Genomic DNA, 19851 nt, shown 5'->3' on the forward strand with positions numbered 1-19851 from the left:
AGGCTAGATTTCGAAGCTCTGTCCGGCGCATTAGAGCTGCGCTTTGGTGAAAAATGTTTGAAAAATTTTTGCAGGCTTCAATTAAAATCCCTCAGCAGAAGCCCTCCGAAACACTAAAGGAGCTCGGCACGGATGTTGAAAGGCTATCTCACTTCGCCTTTTCGGAGTGCCCAACAGAAACAAGGAAAGTCCTGTCCCTGCAGTACTTTATCGATAGCATCTGGGATCCCTAAATGCAGAAAGTTCTGAGAATGGCGGACGTGAAGAATTTAAAAAGCGCTTTAGTGTACGCCACGAAATTCGAGGCTATCCAGCAAGCAACTCGTAAAGATAGCTACCTAGTCAGAGCTGTGCGAGTCCACGAGCCAGTGGATCAATTGATGGCTCGTATAAATGAATTATCCAGACAAGTCAATGCTTTGATGCGGGAAAGGAATGAGAAGAAACTGACACTAAAATGTTGGAAATGTGGTGTTGAAGGCCACATACGAAAGAACTGCAGAACACACCTGGGCACGAAAACTAAGACAGACTGTTTAACCAGACAACTCAGTGCGATGAGATGGAAACGGAGTGACAAGGAACTAAAATTCTGGAACTGCGGAGATGAAGGCCACGTACGATTTAATAGAAGAACACCCCAGCTTACGGAAAATAAGACCATTTCCCAGCAACGACGCAGAAAACAAGTTAATGAGAATATCGCGGATCGGAGTTTAACCGATAGTGAAAAACCTCGATTTAAAGAGTTCAAGATTTCTGTAGTGAGCGGCAGCAGTGATGGACTATCCATCAATGGGCATATTAATGAAATTCCTTGCAATATGATCATTGACATAGGAGGTAATGTTACCATCATTCCGAAAGATTTATCTCAACAATTTAAAAAGAAACTCATTTGGAAGTTATCATGTGTTGCCTTTCAGACTGCGTCTGGTGATAAAATGGGCATGGACGGGAAGTTAAAGGTGAACATGACGTTTGGAAGTGCCGCCTGCCATCACACGGCATATGTGGCAGAGACTACAGATCCTTGCATACTCGTTTGAACTTTTTAAAGAAATATAACGTTTCCTTGGACTTCAAAAAGAAAAAACTGCTTTCAGAATCAGATGATATAAATATCCATCATCAGATGGGATCCTCACCTGGAAACGCCGATGCCTTGTCTGAAAGACTCTGCTCAGAAAGCTGCGAAATAGGGTATATGAAATAGGAATACTAGGGTCGAAGAGAAATGCGAGACTACCGGCTATTCTCCATCCCATCGGTCGTGACCTTCGTCTGCCTTGTGATCTCTTGTTTGGTCGACTTTTGGATGCGCTTTCATCGCCTGAGGAATACATCCAAGATCTCTAGGCCCGGTTTGAAGTGATGCACGATTTTGCACGAGAAAGACTCATCTTGGCGACGGAGAAGATGAAGAACCGATACGACACCAAAGCTACAGATATCGATTCAACGAAGGAGACAAAGTGTAATTGTAGAATCCGACTCGACGGAAAAGACTCTGTCATGATCCGTACACAGTCAACAGCCTGAACGACGTCGTGGTTCGGATCCGTAAGTCATCCAACTCTAAACCTAAAGTCTTTCATTACGACTGATTAGCTCCTTACTATGGCCATAGTACGTAGTGTATATAATTGTAAATAGTATAAGACCATGGTCCTTTTTGTTTCTAAATTTAGTATTTTATTTGTATTTGATTTGATTTAAATTACTTACTGTAGTTATTGGTTATGTTGTTTGTTATTGTAATGTATTGTAATTGTTGCATTGATGCCTTAGTTGTAAGTTTGGCTTCCTGTCTAGGGATTGTACTACCCGGGACGTGCAGTTCTTGGGAAGGGGGGAGTGTTACGGTTTTTGTATTTAGTAGCTATTTTTTGTAGAATCGTAATTAAAATTGTTTTATTTCCCCGTGCAATGCAGCGCGTGACGTGTTTTAAGCGAAAGCTACGCCGGAAAAGTAAAAACATAGGAACACACGCATTTAAAATTTTAATAAATAGATATCTCATAATTGTAGTCTTTTGCTTTGCAGAAACCTCAAGAAAATACCAGAATGCTCTCATGCATGATTAAAAAGCTTATAAAAGCCAGGGGAAAACACCTCTTGAGTTGTTTACTTAGTTCTTGTTGTTAATTGTGGCTAATTCGTGGTGAGATCGAATTAGGGTTCTCTGCTTTGAATTGTGTTCTATTTAACGTTTTAGTAGTTTAAAATATAACTTTGAGATATTGTGATATTGTACGAACATCTCTGAGGAAATTTCAGCATTTTTTTTTTATTTCTTGGGATAAGAATAAATTAACATTTTATCAACTTCTGCTTTCAATCTATTTCCAGCCCGTACACACGCAACAATATATTTAAAAATATGAAAGAAGAAATGGGATGTTGCCCAGTGAGAAAAGAAACTCTTATACACTCTTTATTTGGAGGAATTAATTCTGAAAAATGTGAACTCGCATGTTATAGAATCAGATCAAGAAATCCACAAAACTTGTAACATGGAAGGACAAACCCACTATATGTGATAATAATTACACCTGTTAGTTCGGGTCCATGGATCAAAGAGCTTTAAGAAATGAAGATAGTCTTGTCAGTTGTGGGTAACTTGACTTGTAGCAATGGACACTTTTCTTAGTTAGACTTTATCAGGAAAATTACATGAAAAATAGATATCTTCAACTAATGCTATGCAACTAATGCAACTACCCTTTTAGTAAAAGAAATGGATATTTCTAAAATGTGAAAATTGGGTTTTTTTAGCGATACAGTATCCTTCAGAACAAAGAACTAAAGAAGAACTTTATGTGGACTCTATGGAACGTTTTTTAGGGACTGTCAAAGTTAATGAATATCGCTTTTTTTTTTTTTTTTTTTTTTTTTTTTTGTTGTTGTTGTTGTTGTTGTTGTTATTCCACCTCTAAAAAAATCAGTTCTCGAAATTTCTCCACATATTATCATAAATTCAGTGATTCCTGAGGATGAAGTACTTGCCACTCCAGAACCTAGTCCTGAGAAGGATGATGCTGCTCTAATGAAATCTGGTCTTCCACAGAGTTTTAAATCTACAACACGAAGCGAAGCAAAGAAGGGCCAGTAACAAAAATTGAATGTAATTTTGATAGCAGACAGCAACCTGTGAAAGAGTATTTTTGTGATGGAGATACTTATGAAGCGAACTTAGGAAAAGAAGAAGGTGTTTTCGGTCAGCCTATTGGTTCAATTGATCAGAAACTTGTAGAGTGCTCTAATCCTGTTGTGACTCTATGATTAGTTCGTCCTTCTGCAAAAATTTCATTTACTACTATGTGTGAAATTCATTTGTGGAGATTAAAGCATCATCCTTCTTGTCCCTACTGTGGTCGTTTTTTCTTTTAAGGATCTTTCATGCAGTGTACAGCTAAAAAGAGCAGCAAGCAGAGAGTAATACATTTATATCACAAACAGTGTCAATCCAAACAAGAAGGTATTTTACATTTCTGTTTGCATCGTAGAGCAACAGCAGGTTCAAAACGTGTAAAGTTAGAAATGCATATTGCCAGCCCTTTTGTGTTTTTCCTCAGTCAGTTGCCAAGTACTGAATCCGTACCTGTACGAAACAAAGCCGGAATTACATTGTCATCTGCTTCTGAGTTCTTAAAAAGAGAAGAAGAAGAACTATCAGACAATGCATATAAAATTGAAAAAACTAGAAAAATACTGTCATCAGTTGGTTTCCCGAGTAGTCCAGAAAAAGAAGATCTTGATCGATTATTAAAAGTCCTTAATGAAGAGAGTCTTGGATATATTGTGTATAACCATGATCAGTTTCATACCTTTACCCGTGAAGGAGATGCGCTGAAATTGTTACATATTCTTGCCTGTGGTTTTGATCCAAATTATAAATTTCCAAATCAAAAAGAGAGAAACTGCGTTGCATGCAACTGCTGCAGATGGGCATTTAACAATTTTCCACTTACTTATTCAGGCTGGAGCCATTCATGATTCTTTTAATGAACGCATCTACTAGCAGTTGAAAATAATCATAAATAAGTTGTTCTTTACTTAGTTAGAAAAGAAGTTTTAGTTGAACTTAAATGTGAAAATAGAATGTCATGTTTGCGTCTTGCTGCAGAGAATAGAAACATGGAGGTATCAAAAATGTTAATGACTTTGTAGGGATTTATATTTATTTTAACTATCAAGTTGAGTTTAATTTTAAGCTTTCCTATAAACTTTCATTCCTCTAATTGTCAATGCCAGAATATTTAAATTTGATAGCGCGCGTGAAGTAATGCAAATTCTACCTTGAGGATAAAAGGTTTAAATACCGAGTTCTAGAAGGAAAAGTTACAGAGTTTCGGCAAACGCTGTATTTTTGTATAGTGAGCTTCTCGTTTCATTTATTGCTGGTTAACGTGCCGAAACAGCTATTACTTTGCTGCCACTAGATTTCGAAGCGGTTCTAGATAACGGGATTATCTGAGCCCTATAGAGTAATTCTACTACTTGTTAATATCTTCAAATTTTAGTTTAGTTCTTGTTATTTGAGTTATCGCCCGAGTGAGGCGTAGTGTGTTAGCGTCAGGTCGAGGCATTGTGAATTTTAAAGAGTTTAATAAAGGTGTGATGTAGCCGTTTCTCAATAGACACTAATGCCGGCTAGCTTTAAAAGGATTTATTAACAGAGCACACAGGAACGGTTACAAACAAAAGAAATATACATAAAAATGAAACATATACCAAATGGAACATCAAACAGTTGAATAACAGAGACATAGTAAACTAACATCATGGCGGCTGGAGTTCGACTGACGTTTTTTCATATCGCCACGAGATGGCGTTTAAATAAAATAGTTCGGTTACAGTTCATGAGTTCATGGCGTGAATAAAATAGTTCAATTACTCTTAAATAGGTCTGTTACATCCTCCCCCTCTGACTTCGTAGACGTCTCGGCAAGAAGTCAGGAACTGACATTTGTCTACTTTGTGCAGCGGGCGGAGAATCAGATGGACGGGCTCCAGTTTGACGAGGAGTAGATTTTGCGTCACCAGCACCTTGTGCAACAGGTGCAGATTCGGATGGTATTACACATTTCGGGCGTCCTCTTTTCTTTAAGGGAACCACTGGAATTACACGAGCTGAGTTTTGCTTATATCGATCTTGATATGGTTCCAAGGCTGAAACATTGAAACATGATACTTGCCGAGAATTTTGTCTGGTTCATGAGCATCGGCAATATCATAAGTGGTTGGAGATCTTGTAGTCACTATCACATAAGGACCATCTCTCTTGGGCATGAATTTAGCAGTTTTTGGCGATGGCATGTCTGCAATGGCAGCAGTCTTGTGTGGATCAACAGCTATACCATGCTTAGTAATGTAATGCCCTAAATATTTCACTTTTCACAACAGAAGTGGCACTTCTCACGATTAGCATTGAGCTTGAATAACGATAGACGTTGGAAAACTTGTTCTAAGTCAGAAAGGTGCTTTTCGAAGCTAGATGACAGCACGATGATATCATCTAAATATGTCAAAGCAAACACATTATTAAGTCCAGAACGGAACCTATCTATCAATCTAGAAAAAGTGGCAGGAGCGTTTCTCAATCCGAAGGGCATTCGGGTAAATTTATATGTACCAAAAGGGCAAACAAAAGCAGTCTTATTTTGATCTTATTCAGCTACTCTCACCTGATGATAACCGGATCTCAAATCAATAATTGACATATAAGGTGTCGGTTTTGCTTCACTCAAAAAATCATCTATATGTGGCAAAGGATAAGTGTCTGGAACGGTTTGAGCATTTAGGTTACGATAATCAATGCATAACCGTACTTTTCCATTTGCCTTGGGAATCAGAACGACAGGAGAGGCATAGGGGCTTTCACATTCTTTTATGATACCTTGTTTTAGAAGGGAATCAAGTTCCTTTTTCAACAGTTCTTTCTTACTTGGGCTCATCCGATATGGAGGGACTGAAGCAGGGGGGCTGTTTTTTGTGTTAATATGGTGTTCAATGAATGGAGTGGCTTCTCCCCCTACTTTGAAGACAGTGTGATATTTGTTAAGCAATGCATCAGTTGCAAGCCGTTGGGCTGTAGTTAATTGTTGTCCTTCATTTTCTCGTAGTTGGCAGTTGTTTACAACAACTGGGGTTTCTGCCAGTACTTGGGATTGATGAGGTTTCACGAAGCTATATTTTCTTCGGGGTTCATCAGAAAAGTTCCACCTATTTTCAGCAAGATTTAAAACAATTTTAGCTTTTTGAAGAAAGTCAATTCCTAACAGAGTCGAGTTATTTTGGGCATCAGGCAACACAAGGAGCAGAGTTTTGAACTTTCTGCCTTCGAGAAGAATAATTTGTTCGGTGCGAAGTACCTCTTTTTCAGATACCAAACCATCAGCAAAAGACACCTCTAGTGTTGTCTTTTCAAATACTGCATCTTGTTTCTGCAAAATATGATAGAGAGATTCACTTGCGATTGAGTGACTAGCACCACTTTCGGCGAAAGCTGTACCGGAAACACCACCAATACTAATTCGAAATACAGCAGTCGAGGGGAAGATAAACAGGATCGGATTTGGATAGTGCCAAAATTTGATGAATTTGAAGTCTTTGGGGGTTTACAGTCTGGACATTTAGACTTGAGTAACTCTTTTACTTTATTTAAATAGTCATTCGATTTTATTCATAATTATTTTCTTTCGCTTCAAGAAATATTTTCAAGACATCATTCATTAAAGGAAAACAATCGTAAATCATTTTCTCAAAATGTTCGTCGTAAGATAAATCAACAAGTACAATATTTTATTTTATGTAGAATAAAACATTTAATAAGCAAGAACAGCACTCAAAGGAAATAAAAATAATAAAAGATTTGACGTAAACACATCATAAATCATCGCTAGTCTAAACATTTCCGCGGGGGGAAAACATCTGCTGCTGTATGTCAGAATCGAAACTAATAAATTCTAATGAACAAGGTTCATGAATATATTCAAACTTTAACATCAAAACATGTATTCAGTGAAACAATATTATTCACAAATTAATTTACTATGCGCATTAACATTTTAAAATAGTAACAAATTACAATTCAAGAAATAACGTTTGGTTAACAGAAAGCCGTTTGTTTCGTTTAATACTCTTATGTAGTATCAATAAATGAGATTTCAGTAAAGAATTTACATTTGCTTTAAGAAGCAGCTTATAATAAATAATCAGTTTAAAAGAACTTTAATCTCAGATTAAACGATAATGTAAACGAAACTTATCTTTTCCGTTGAAATTGTCCAGTTGATGATTCAATGTGCTAGCAGCACGGTATGACAATTTTAATTCCAGAATTGGTTTCCAGAATATTTGACCAGTAGTCCACACCTGAAAAGAAACTGAGCCGATCTCCAGCAACTAAACGTTAAATTCGGGAGTAAGAGCTTGTTAAAGCCAAACAGAAATTCTAAACATTTTGTTGCGCCATTTTGGATTCAAATTTAGTTGGGCGCCAATGTGATGTAGCCGTTCCTCAATAGACACTAATGCCGGATAGCTTTAAAAGGATTTATTAACAGAGCACACAGGAACGGTTACAAACAAAAGAAATATACATAAAAATGAAACATCAAACAGTTGAATAACAGAGACATAGTAAACTAACATCATGGCGGCTGGAGTTCGACTGACGTTTTTTCATATCGCCACGAGATGGCGTTTAAATAAAATAGTTCGGTTACAGTTCATGAGTTCATGGCGTGAATAAAATAGTTCAATTACACTTAAATAGGTCTGTTACAAAGGGTATTTCCTTCTCCTGGTATGGTTTCTACACATACTTCAGCGGTTACTCTAGTAGATAGACAAGTAGATTTTACAACTTCAAGAGAGGTGGGTTTAAATGCACAGGATGACGGTGGGTGGACTACTATAGTGTGGGCTTCTGAACGCGACAAGTATATAATGTCGTCAAATATCTGCTCAAAAGACGTGCCAATTCTAATTATAACGGACAATGAAGCTAATACAGGACTTCACTGGTCTGAATTTTCTGGAAGTGTTGATATATGCTACTTGTATCTGGATTATGGTTGTGATGTTAGTGCTATCAATGAACCTGGTGATACTCGTCTCCGCATTGCTGCCGACAAGATAGTTTTCCTAGTGTAACGCTTTTCTTGTCAAGAGGAGAAGACGTCCAAATCGTAAACAAGGCAAATCAGCTACCACTGGATCGTTGTCTTGATAAAAATAGTGATACTTATTTATCACCGAGTTTAAATTTGCTTTTGCGAAAAATAGCAGCCAAATAGAAGCACAAACCTGAAAAAAAATATACATAAGACATATCAAGAGGCAAAGAGCAGACTGCTATTCAAGTGCGTGAATGCTGTAGATGACGAGGAATCATTCACATTGCTAAACAAAATAGATCGAACAATTATATCTTTACAGTCTTGCCATTGAGAAGATGATTGCTCAGCACCAAGCAATGCTGAAACAGCTATAGCTTGGTTTGTTGCGAGAGTTTTCCGAGACGGTGTTCCAGAAGTTGCGAGAATAAGAATTAAGTGTGAGAATATACATCTTATTCAAAGACATTATCCATTAGAAGTGTCAGCAAAGACTGATGTTGATGTCTTGAAGGCTTGTGCAAAAAGTGATATATCTGTCAGAATTATTCGAAAGTTCAATTTTTAAATTTCACTTTTTAAATTTCAAGTAGGAATAAAGATTGTACAATAATTAATATCGTTATTTAAACTTAACAATTACTTCACGTGTGATTTTCAACTATGGTTTTGTTATTACTTTTCTTGCTGTTGAATGGAAACGACTATTATTTTTATTAAGAAAAACGGTCTTTCGTTTTACGTAATGTTTAGAACGCAGTGTTTTCAGTTTTTTGATGTTCTTTATGTTAGCAATGCTAATTTAAGGCTGCATTTTAACTGAAAAATAGTTGTTAATTTATAAAATTATCACATTGATTCATCTGGAGAACTTATAGTTCATTTGAGTGATTTAAAAGGCCTCCGTAACTTTTTGTTTGCAGTTGCTCTTTACAGCATTATCTCTTCCGGAACGGCAGGCAGTTGAGCTTCGAGAGAGGTACTCCTGATTCCAAAAATTCGTGGGAAGCAATTTCGACCATTCGCATCTTCGTACGACTTGTTATCATCAGACGAGATATTAATTAAAACTCGGAAAAACGCTAATTTTCGCCCTAATTTTTTTCATGTGGCAACAGTCTCGCACGCTGGAGATAAAAATCTGCTTTATTTCAAGAAGTTCTATTCGCTTTCAAATCGTAGAGTTTGAAAGTAAAAAATTTGTAAGTTTGGTCATTGGTCATCAGGATACAAGTCGAGCATTTAAAATAAGCTTTTATGTATATTTAATGTTTTTGCTCAAGGGCGCTGGCGTTATTTAAATGTTTAATAAGAGCCCAGGCGTGCTCACGCCGAAAAGTCGAGTCCATGGACGAGTGTCGCCATTAAAAACTAAATGAGTCTTTTGTAGGAGGAACTCAGTCAGCATAAGTACTATAAAAATATATCTTCCAGTTGGAGAACACATATTTCTTGTAATATTTGGAGTATGCTGTCGTTTTACACTTGGAACTATAACGATGAATATACAAATGCACAATGTAAATTACTAAATCAAAAACTTGCTTAGTCAGGTATTGCAAAGTGTATAAGCCGCTTTGTCGGATCATAAAACACATAAACGTGAAAAGCAGGTTTGAAAATGAATACATGAAGAACAAAGTCCCTGCTTTATAAAAATTTAAGGAAACAGAATCCATACCCTGCTCTGTCAAGTTGTAAACACAGAAGAAAGAAGATTCGACCGTGTCAGTCACTTGGGTGGTCACCCACCCAAGTGCTGACCACGGCAATGATGCTGGAAAATAAGCGTGAATTTGAAGATGTAAGCTTGAGAAACAGTTAAAAATTTACCGTTTTGGATTGTGATGAATGTTTTTTTGCCTTCTGGCAGTATGTTCAATAGTTGGGTCAGAGCCTCCAAGTTCTCCTCTATGGTGGTATTCTGAATTTTCCATTTTCTGGAAAACATTATGTAAGTAGAAAGTATATCGTCATGTATGGAATCGATCTTCATTTCTTCATTTCTTTAAGTATCTGCTTATTCCGAACTCAGGTTACAACGACATGTTACTGCCATGTTAATTCTTTTATTTATGTTAAGAAAAAGCTATTACAATACATTAAATTTAAATCATAACGTCATACGTAATCTATTCTTTTATTTCCTGGTTTGGCAACAAAAAACTGTTTACGAATTGTTTGTTGCTTGGAAAAAATGAACTGATTTCATTCATACTGAAATGTTTTTATGCATTCCTTTTCAGGTGTATATAGAAATTATAAATTTTGCTTTGGCCACAGCTAGCAAACAGTGCATTAAATTAATATTTCATTTTATTTTCAGTTTTCAGTGCCTTTTAATAATTTTATTTACAAATATTTAGTTCCTTTTGTTACATATTTTATTTTTGAGTACAGTTTAAACTTTTGTAGGTATTTAATGTATTTTAGTTTATAGGATCGTGTTTTCTTTGGTAACATAAACTCTGTTAGATCCTACTAAGAAACCTGGTGACTTCTCTCACAGGCGTAAAGAATACCAGCACGCAAGAAGTTTGACCTTCAGTCGTTTATTTATTTTTATGCGTCTTTAAATTGAAACACAGGTTAATTTGTCATAACTTTTTTAAATTATTCGAAAATTTAGCTTAACCTTAAGAAGTACTTGCTGACTAAAGTATTCCTGTTTCGAGAAAGGCAAAATCAGTAAATATTTATAAATGTTTATTTTGTTTTGCGCTAATCTAATATGGATTTTAAAAAAAAATATGCTCTTATTAGTGCAGAAAAAAGTTCCATAATATAGCCTGTGGCTCATGATGTCCAGTAACTCGACACCACTTTCACTGACATTTCAGCTGCATGATGGTATTACTAACAGTTAGCTCCAGAAAGGTAATTCATTACCTTATTTTTCGTATGTTTATTAAAACTTCGCTTTTGTATATCATTTGCTTTCTTTATTTTTATTTATTTAAAATGTTGCGTATCGCTCACTGTACGGAAAGGACTTCTCTCCAAATCGTTCGTGTCTAGACGCTTGTTTGTTTGACCCGATTGGTTGCAGCATCAAGTTACAGAACTCAAGGCCCTGTACTCTAAACACAGGAGCAGAGCAGCCAAGAACACTGACTTTCGCAGGCTCAGTTCTATTGACGAATATGGCCATTAACAACTACGCACTGATGCTTAGAACAAACTAGTTTTTGTGGCGCCAAGTGACAGGAAGAGTCTAAAATTAGAGGCTAAAAGAAGCAAACATTTACAAAGCCTGCCACTAAAGCATATTCGAATCTTAATAAAAATGTTGGAACGGGAAAGAAAGGAAACTCTTGGATTTTCCTTTCTTTCCCTTTCCAACATTTTTATTACTTTGCTGGAAATTGGGTATTAATAACCATATTTTTACCAGCTATTAAAATAATTCTTAAAAGCTTAGCCTTTTCAGCGGCGAAATGCATAACTCAGGTGAATAACTGTGTCTGAAAAGATCTTATGCATTGGTAATAATGATGATTTAAAACAGGGTTTCTTAAACTGAAAAAAAGTCACGACCCCTTTTTATCGCCGAGATTTTTTCGCTACCTCCAGGACCCCAAAATATTTACAAAAATTTTGTGGGACTCTATAAGTATTGCGCAAATCCGACACACGCGTGAGTGAAACTTTAAATTTTTTTCACTTGCACTGTAATATACTATTGCAGTCGGTTTTAGGTCACTAATTTTATTAATCTAATTTTAAGACGCACAACAATGTGAAAAATTTTGAATAAGTAACAGACGAAATGAGACTGTCACGTGCAAAGCAAGGAAAACGAGCGTTTATATTATAAAACGAATGTGTCGAAACGTTTTCGTTTTTTTCTTTGTATTGTCTTATCTTTATCTATTTTCAGATATATTGTGTAAAAATATTTGGTAATTGTAAAAGTATTGTAAAAGTAAGTCAAAATATATCAAAACTTCTAAATGTTTTGGCGACTCCCTGCTGCAGGTCCAGCGACCCCCTTGGGGGTCGTGATCCACTGTTTAAGAAACCTTGATTTAAAAGAAAGAATTGATTTTTTTTTTCAAGCAAATTAAATATAGTTAAACAATGAAGCTACTTATTTGTTAATAAGTTTATTCAATAAATGCGTTTTCAAGAATTAGTACGTGCATTTTTCATTTACTCCTCAATACATTGAATAAATCGTTCAGAAATCAGTTTGTCGCAATATATAATTTTAGTCCTATAATCCAGTATATCTGACAATCAGCTTTCGTTTAAATCCAGAAAACGGCAGATTATCGGACTTCTGTTATATGATGTTTAGTATAGATAGCCTTTTTTCTGAATTTCGTCCTTTAGCTATTGAAAACACTAAAGCGGTATTATGCTTTTAATATTTCCAGCACACGTATGTCCAGAGAACCAGCAATATTATAAATGCAAGCCGACATGTAGACACACTTGTAGTACGTATAATTCTACTAAAGCGTATTGCAGCAAGCTGTGTATTCCTGGGTGTTTCTGCAAGCCAGGAATGGTATTGAGGAAAGATGGCGTTTGTGTGCTTCCAGAGCGTTGTCCCCCAGGTATAAAAATATTCATTGTTCTAAAAATTTTTATTATTTTCATTTTTATATTAAAATATTATTCTGGCAGAATTCATGCTCAGTTCATTCTTATATTATTTTAATTATATCAGTGTAATATAATTAAGCAAATTTTCCGAACAATATGCAAAGTTCAGTCCAAAAGTAACTCACATTCTTACTGCAGCTCAGTAATGGTAAGCACACGCGAAATGAAATTTTGTAGGTGGAAACATTACTCATTTAGTCTTTTGAAAATGTCACCCGATATATGATCCATTTGCTTTACTGCGCTACAGCCATCTCGCGAATGTGCCTTCGTTCCATCGACTGTCTTTTGCTCTCAGAATGGAAATGAAAGAGAAAAACTTCCACACCCGCCATATCGCCAGAAAAGCATTCTGGATAATGCCCTGAGAAATTTTGCAGATTTTCACCACGTACCTTTTCCTTGATTTGCAACATATCCATTGTCAAGAGTTGTGCAACCATTTTTCAGTGTTTCAGTCGTTGGTTTAGTGTTAACAAAACTTTTGCCATATCTTTGTGCTCCGTGATACATTTGTAATTTTGAATGAGTTTCTCAACAACTAATGTGTTTTGTGACGGTCTTTCTGACCGTGGTTGGCCCTGGATATTGCAAAAACGCCAAAATATTTGCAGTCATCGACATGCATTACTTAAATTCATTGTTATGTACTCATAAATTCGCAATAAATTCCTGCGAATCAATGTTGCGGAGTTGTCTCCCGATCTGTAGAAGAATTGGTTCACGGCATGTTTACGTACGTAGTAGGGTGTCAAATTGATCATCCTGGTGGCTTATTTGCATAAAAGGAAATAAAAACTAGTTGTAGATTATTTGGTAAAGGATAAATGATTCCATCTAAAAAATTTCATTAAGCTAGTGCTTACCAATATAGAGCTACAGACAATTACGCATTATTTTTTGAGTGACATTAATATTGGCAAAACATCACTTTTATATAACCGCTATCGATTTCGAGGGAGAATTCCTTTTCTTTTAGAATTTCTTTGCTTCTGAAAGAGACAAAACTTCCCCCCCCCGGAAATCAACAAAATTTTATTTAAAATCTACGTCAGTCTAAAACTTTTTTTTGATTTATCTAATCTTAAATTAAGGTAAATAATAGTAATTTAGTAAAATTAATGCCTGTTTTGGCCGCGTTGGAGACTACAGCGGTGTTAGTGGCAATAAACGTTCTTGATGATGAGATAATTAAATAAATACTTCGTTCGAGCATACCCGACGATTTTTTTCGAGCAAGCATCTGGGCATTGTGGAGGAGGAAGACGAAAACCAGCACTACCGTACTTAAACTAACCTAGCAATTTAGAAGTTTATATTTGTAGTTTCAGATTTTCAGTGCCAGTCAAACGTTCATATGCGATCTAATCTATAAACAACTACTGTTAAAAGCAATGTTCTTAACAATTTAATTTAATAGCAGTCTTAAACTAAATAAAATGGAATTATCAACGAGAACTAAAGCGTATTTTAACACATTTTGATTATAACTGAAATAAATTCAGAACAGTTTTTAACGTAATAGAAACATTTACAAATTTAAGCTGAAAAATATATTTTAATTTCAGAAGCACTCAAACCTTTTCACTAAAGTTAAACGTAGTATTCACTAAAATGGTTTAGCTAAAATTAAGTTAAACGTAGTACTCAAAGCTCATTGAAATAATTTAGTTAAAATTAAGTTAACAAAACTGGATATTTACTAAAAACGGTTGAATATCTTGCTGCAGAACGCTGGCTTGAACTCATTAATGAGTGAACTAAACTAATCACCTTTAGAGAAACAGATTATTTTAAACCAACGTTTATTACTCCAACTCTATGTACCATGAGAAATTGCTGGGGGCTTCGCGAGATATACTAATGAATAGATTAATAGTTTACAAATACATTTTTGTGTTTAATTTCATATTCATAGTTTCATTTCATAATTTAGTAGATAATTTACTTTAAGTTACTACTTTCATTAAAACCTTCTGACAGCGGGGTGTGGCTAAAATAGCGCATATTTCCATGAGAAAAAGGTATCTTTTCGATTTTAATGTCAAAATGCCCCTGACACTTTAAACCTGGATTCATGCACTTTTAATATATTTCTTTAAATATCTGGTTATATATCAAGATCCAAGTATAGATACTTTCTTAAAGATGTCACAAAATTATTCTAGGCCGCATATGTACAGCCTCGCCGGCACGAGGGTTTTTAACTGGCTTAATTTTACAAAACTCCTGTGATTTTCCTTACTTTAAAATTAGGCAAAAAGCAAAACTTAGATTCGTGAGGAATTTAAATGAAGTTCTATCCAATTATTCTCGATTAACAGAATCGTAGTTGGTAATAAAACATAATATTATCATATGAACTACAAAACTGTAATATGCGTTCCAGTGGAATCATCTGGCATCACTTTGTCGGAGAATCGTAAATATCTGAAAATTTATGCTTATTCTATTTTTATACCTGTGGTTCAAAGCATATAATATAAAAGTTCAGCAGTGAATAAGCAACCGAAGTCAAAATGGCCTTAACAAAAACTTAGAAGAGTAAGTTGCAGGGGGCTTTGCTCAGTGAAGAGAATCAGGCGGCTTATCGGCCCGTTTTAATCTTCCAATGAAATTAACTTCGAACTCAGAGGTGTTTTTAAAAGAAAGCTTCTTTATCCTAATAATATACACGACATGTGTACCAGCAGAACTGTCGTTTCTACTTGATTAACAGAAACGTAAGTCCCATATAATTTTCAGTATTAAAATGTGAGATTCGGAGGACAAAGTGTGCCTATTAGGTTTTGATCCAGATCCTCGACTTGACGTAAGCAAAGGCTAAACCTATTTAAGAAAATTCATATCCTGGAAGAAAAATAGTATCGAGACGGTCAGTGGTCGCTGCCACAAGTTCTTTCTTAAACTCAAGTACTCACTTCTATAATATATACATTATCTAATTTGCATCCTGGTAAGAGCAAACAAAAATAATATAATAAAAGTAAAAAATTGTAAGATAAATGGTTAATATACTTAAAGTCCTACAGAATTTCTCGCATAATCCTAGAATGTCGCATTCTTTCCTCGTCATTCGCATGAAACTTTCCAAATTAAATATGCAACTGCAACGAATTAAAGGCATTTTTCCATACACTCTTGTGATGCAACGCTTAGTTTACAGAGGCAGTTATTCAATGATTGCGAGTGAGGGCAATAGTGAGTTTCTCAAGATATCTCTAAACCTAACTGTCGAACTTAAAAATGTTAGGTTGTCAGAAACATGCATACCTCCCAAATATGCTTTTGTGATGCAAGACGGCATGAATATAATACACTGCGCCAAAAATTAATAAATAAATATATAAATCAATCTGAAAGGTTTCAGATTTTAAATTACATCCGAAGGGGTATATTTTTTAACGTTTTGTGTGTTACCTTTATTTATTAAATATCACGTTCTTCGTGCAAATATCACAGCAATGTTGCAAAATAATTTTAAAATGAGCATATCTTTAGAATTTCCGATACACAGTTCCGCGCGCTGGAGTTAAAAATGTTTTTTTTTTTTTCACTCGTAGAGTGTTGCCATTGCTCGCTTTTAAATCGTTGAGTTTGTTAATCAAAAATTCGTCAAAAGTTTACAAAATATGAAATCGATAATAGAACAAAGTCCAAATTTAAAATTTAGGCTTTCAGATGCCCATATTCGCAGTAGGATTACGTTATTCAAAATTGGATCGTTCTAGGTACCGTTGTTTTATCACAATGCGAGAAACATAAATACATTCATTCTTCATTATTTAATTTCTTCAAATATAATGCAGGACTGTAACATTTGGTGGCAACAATTTGAAAAGTGATACGCCGTTTATAGTGATTCGACGCAAAATCGCAAAACGAAAACAATAGTCCTTCAGGGAAAAAGCCCCTTTGGATTATATAACATTGTTCTAATATAGGTATTTTGACACAAAATAGGATTTTTTCTGAAATGACAGGCCAATGTTTATCCATATCTGGATTCTACGACTCAAATTATGCCTATATATTAAATTTTGTAATTTTTGGTGTGAAGTTTGCAAAGAAATTTAAAAATTTACCTTCGCGCATTTTTTTCCGTTTGCTCCAAGAATAATTCACTTCATGAAATTCTTAATTGATAGCAACCTATTTTTCTTTCTTTTTTTTCCATTGTAAACAAGCGAGAAGAAAGTCATTATTCATACTTTCAAATAATTTTAAGAAAGTGCGCAAACTGCGTTTGGCGTTACTATCACTCAAAGAAAAAGATGCCAAATTTCAAAACTCGCCAATATGTAAATTCATGCATATCTTAGAAATTTTTTTAAAGAAAACCTCTAAATTTTGCAGGTGTGCCTAGAAATACATCTACTTTAAGATGATGTTAAAAATGTTATAGGTTATAATACAAAAATTTTGTCGAAACATTTATAAAACGTATTTAAAAATAAATCATAAAAAATGTGCGAATTGTATTTGGATTAAGCCTAAATTCTGAATTCTGGAAGAAGGAATACAGTAAGTTTAATAAAAAGAGATATTAATATATATATATCAAATTCAATTAATATTCAATTTTTTAAAAACTGCTCGTGTGATTTTTACAAAACTTGGCAGTTTGGCATAATTTGAGTCGAAATATGGAGAAAACTGAGCATGTCATTTCAGAAAAAGTCCGATTTTGTGTCAAAATACCTATATTAGAAAAATGCTATATATAAATCTAATGCATATCCTAAGTCGCGCTTTCGAGACATGAAAAACGCAAATTGAATTTCGTCAATCGACCCAGTAGAACGAGAGATTATAGAACTGTGCCTTTTTTTTTCCACATTGTACATATCTATCAAATTGGCTATTTTGGTGAAAAATACGGAATTATTTGGAATTCGCCTCCAAGGTGTTATAGTTATGCTTCAAAGATTTCTTATTCCTAAACTTTTAACATTTCTAAATTATGTCCTTTTTCATTCGGCCTTACAGTAAGAGCGACTAGTCTATATCTGATCAATTGGACACGTCATTTAAAAATAAATTATTTTAGAACTATGACGAGATCAAAAGAATTATCATGGATTAGTTTATTAAGTACTCTACCATTCTTCGATTTCAGTTCCCATAGTTTGAATCATGAGGACATGCCTTCCAAAATGCCTATGACTATTATTTCAGGTTTTAGGATATTAACCTCTGTACTACGAGTTTCATTTAAATGAACTAACTATACGCGTTTTTTAGCTACGTCAAATTGTAGTCAATTGTTTATTTAAACAGAAAACCTTAATTTTTAAAAAAATGGCTTTCAAAATTTAAAAAAACCCTACAATAAAATAAACAGAAATATTTCTTATTATTTTGCCTGTACTACCCTTCTATCCCTTCCACTTTCGACCAGAATTATTTCTCACCAGAATGCAAATTACTTTGTTCTGGATGGAAGCGAAGTTTTCTTGGACCTTGAGAGAGAGTTCCTAACACTAGTAACAGTGTAGCGTGCCTAGATTCTGTCAGCTCTAGCTAGTTGTAAGTATCTCGAATTTGCGTTCTCTCGCCGCCGATACTATAAATTTATGCACAGTTAAAATTATTGAGTCAACCTGTAGCTTAGTATTTAACTATGTACTGTTAGACTACGGATATACTCGTATGTATTCTTAATTAATTTAATTGTTCTTAATTAAGGTGCACTGCCACAAGCAGTGTTTTTCGAGGGTTTTCCGTAGCACGGGTCGTGCCGTTTTAAAAAGATTGTTTTACAACCTTCGTTATTATTAATTGTTATTAATTTTTTCTAGTCAAATATAGTCGAAATTTTAATTGATTTTCTATCACATACGACAGAAAATTAAGTTCTGATTTACGTGAATTGAGAATATCAAAATTTAATTTTCACGACTTAACGTACTTTATACGATTACAAATCATTGTACGAGAATGTTTGTCTAAATGGCTTTTATTCTTAATATTTATCACGCATGCTAATTCTTATTTATTTATTTATTATATAGGTGCAACATTATACTTCGCATACTTATGTGATTAATATGTACTGAAAATATTATTTTATAGCTTGCGGCCCGAAAGAAGAATACTACGACTGCATACCGGATTGCAAAAATCGGTGCAATCCATCTAAATTTTGTCCTCTCATCTGCCGCTCGGGTTGCTTCTGTCGGAAAGGTTTGGTTCTCAAAGAAGACGGTAAATGTGTCAGACCTCAAGACTGCAATACCACAGCAGTTACTACTCAAAAGCCTCCTCAGCAATGCGGCCGCGATGAACAATACTACACATGTATTCCTTTCTGTCGGAATACTTGCGAGAATTACGGTCGGACAGATTTAGAATGTCCAGATATTTGCATTTCCGGCTGCTCCTGTAAAGAAGGATTAATTAAGAGAGAAGATGGCGCTTGTGTTCCTCCCAGAGAATGTAGAAATTTAAGTAAGTTGTGTAATATTTGTAATTTAGTGGTTGGTTATAGCACAATTGTATATGTAATGCATTTTCCAACTAAATCCCACAGCATCCGTAACACTTACAAACTTATAAATATTGCACATGACATTGTATTCGTGAAATGCGTTTTTTAATGGAATATTATGTAAATTGTGAATATTATGTATATTATAACATTATAAATTTAAAATATTTCTAGTCGCTTTTCTTCCTTTCTTCATTTTTTGTATGACTATTACATTATAATCCTAAATTAATAAAACTGTCGTGAATATTATTAATATGTTTTCAGTATTTAAAAATTTTTAAGTTACTTGTTCGAATTTGTTTTCGGCCTACCAAAGGTAAAAGTTATAAAACTGAAGAATCTTACACATTATTAAATCAAAAGGAATATCATTGAATGATAGTAAAAGGGAAAAAATCAATTTCGAATTATCATAATTTAATTTTTAGCCAATCCTTCAAGGAAAGCGATTAACTTTCAGACTCTGAAATTAAATATCTCGATCAATTTGTGTCGTACGCAGTCACTTTGTTAAGAAGGAATGTATGCTTTTATTTAATGTTAGCATAGGAACTGGGATAGCATATAAAAAGCTATTGCCTCGGACGTTTTTCACAAAGGTCTTTTTTTCAAATTTAAAA

General features: G+C 34.6%; 1 protein-coding gene and 1 pseudogene across 16 annotated transcripts in view; both read left to right on the forward strand.

The window, feature by feature from the left end:
• LOC118200019 (zonadhesin-like) overlaps positions 1-19851 on the forward strand; it is a 260274-nt gene that overhangs the window by 205940 nt on the left and 34483 nt on the right. For all 16 annotated transcript variants that reach the window (XM_085814973.1, XM_085814976.1, XM_085814977.1 and 13 more), the window contains 2 exons: positions 12507-12689; positions 18814-19188. In XM_085814973.1, coding sequence (XP_085671099.1) covers positions 12507-12689; positions 18814-19188 — 558 coding nt within the window. The remainder of the gene's footprint in view (positions 1-12506; positions 12690-18813; positions 19189-19851) is intronic.
• On the forward strand, positions 558-8461 carry LOC146997561 (histone-lysine N-methyltransferase EHMT2-like; annotated as a pseudogene).

Source organism: Stegodyphus dumicola, chromosome 4, assembly GCF_044657685.1.
Source record: "Stegodyphus dumicola isolate Sdum_Otavi_A_Nest chromosome 4, ASM4465768v1".
Classification (NCBI taxonomy): Eukaryota; Metazoa; Arthropoda; class Arachnida; order Araneae; family Eresidae; genus Stegodyphus; species Stegodyphus dumicola.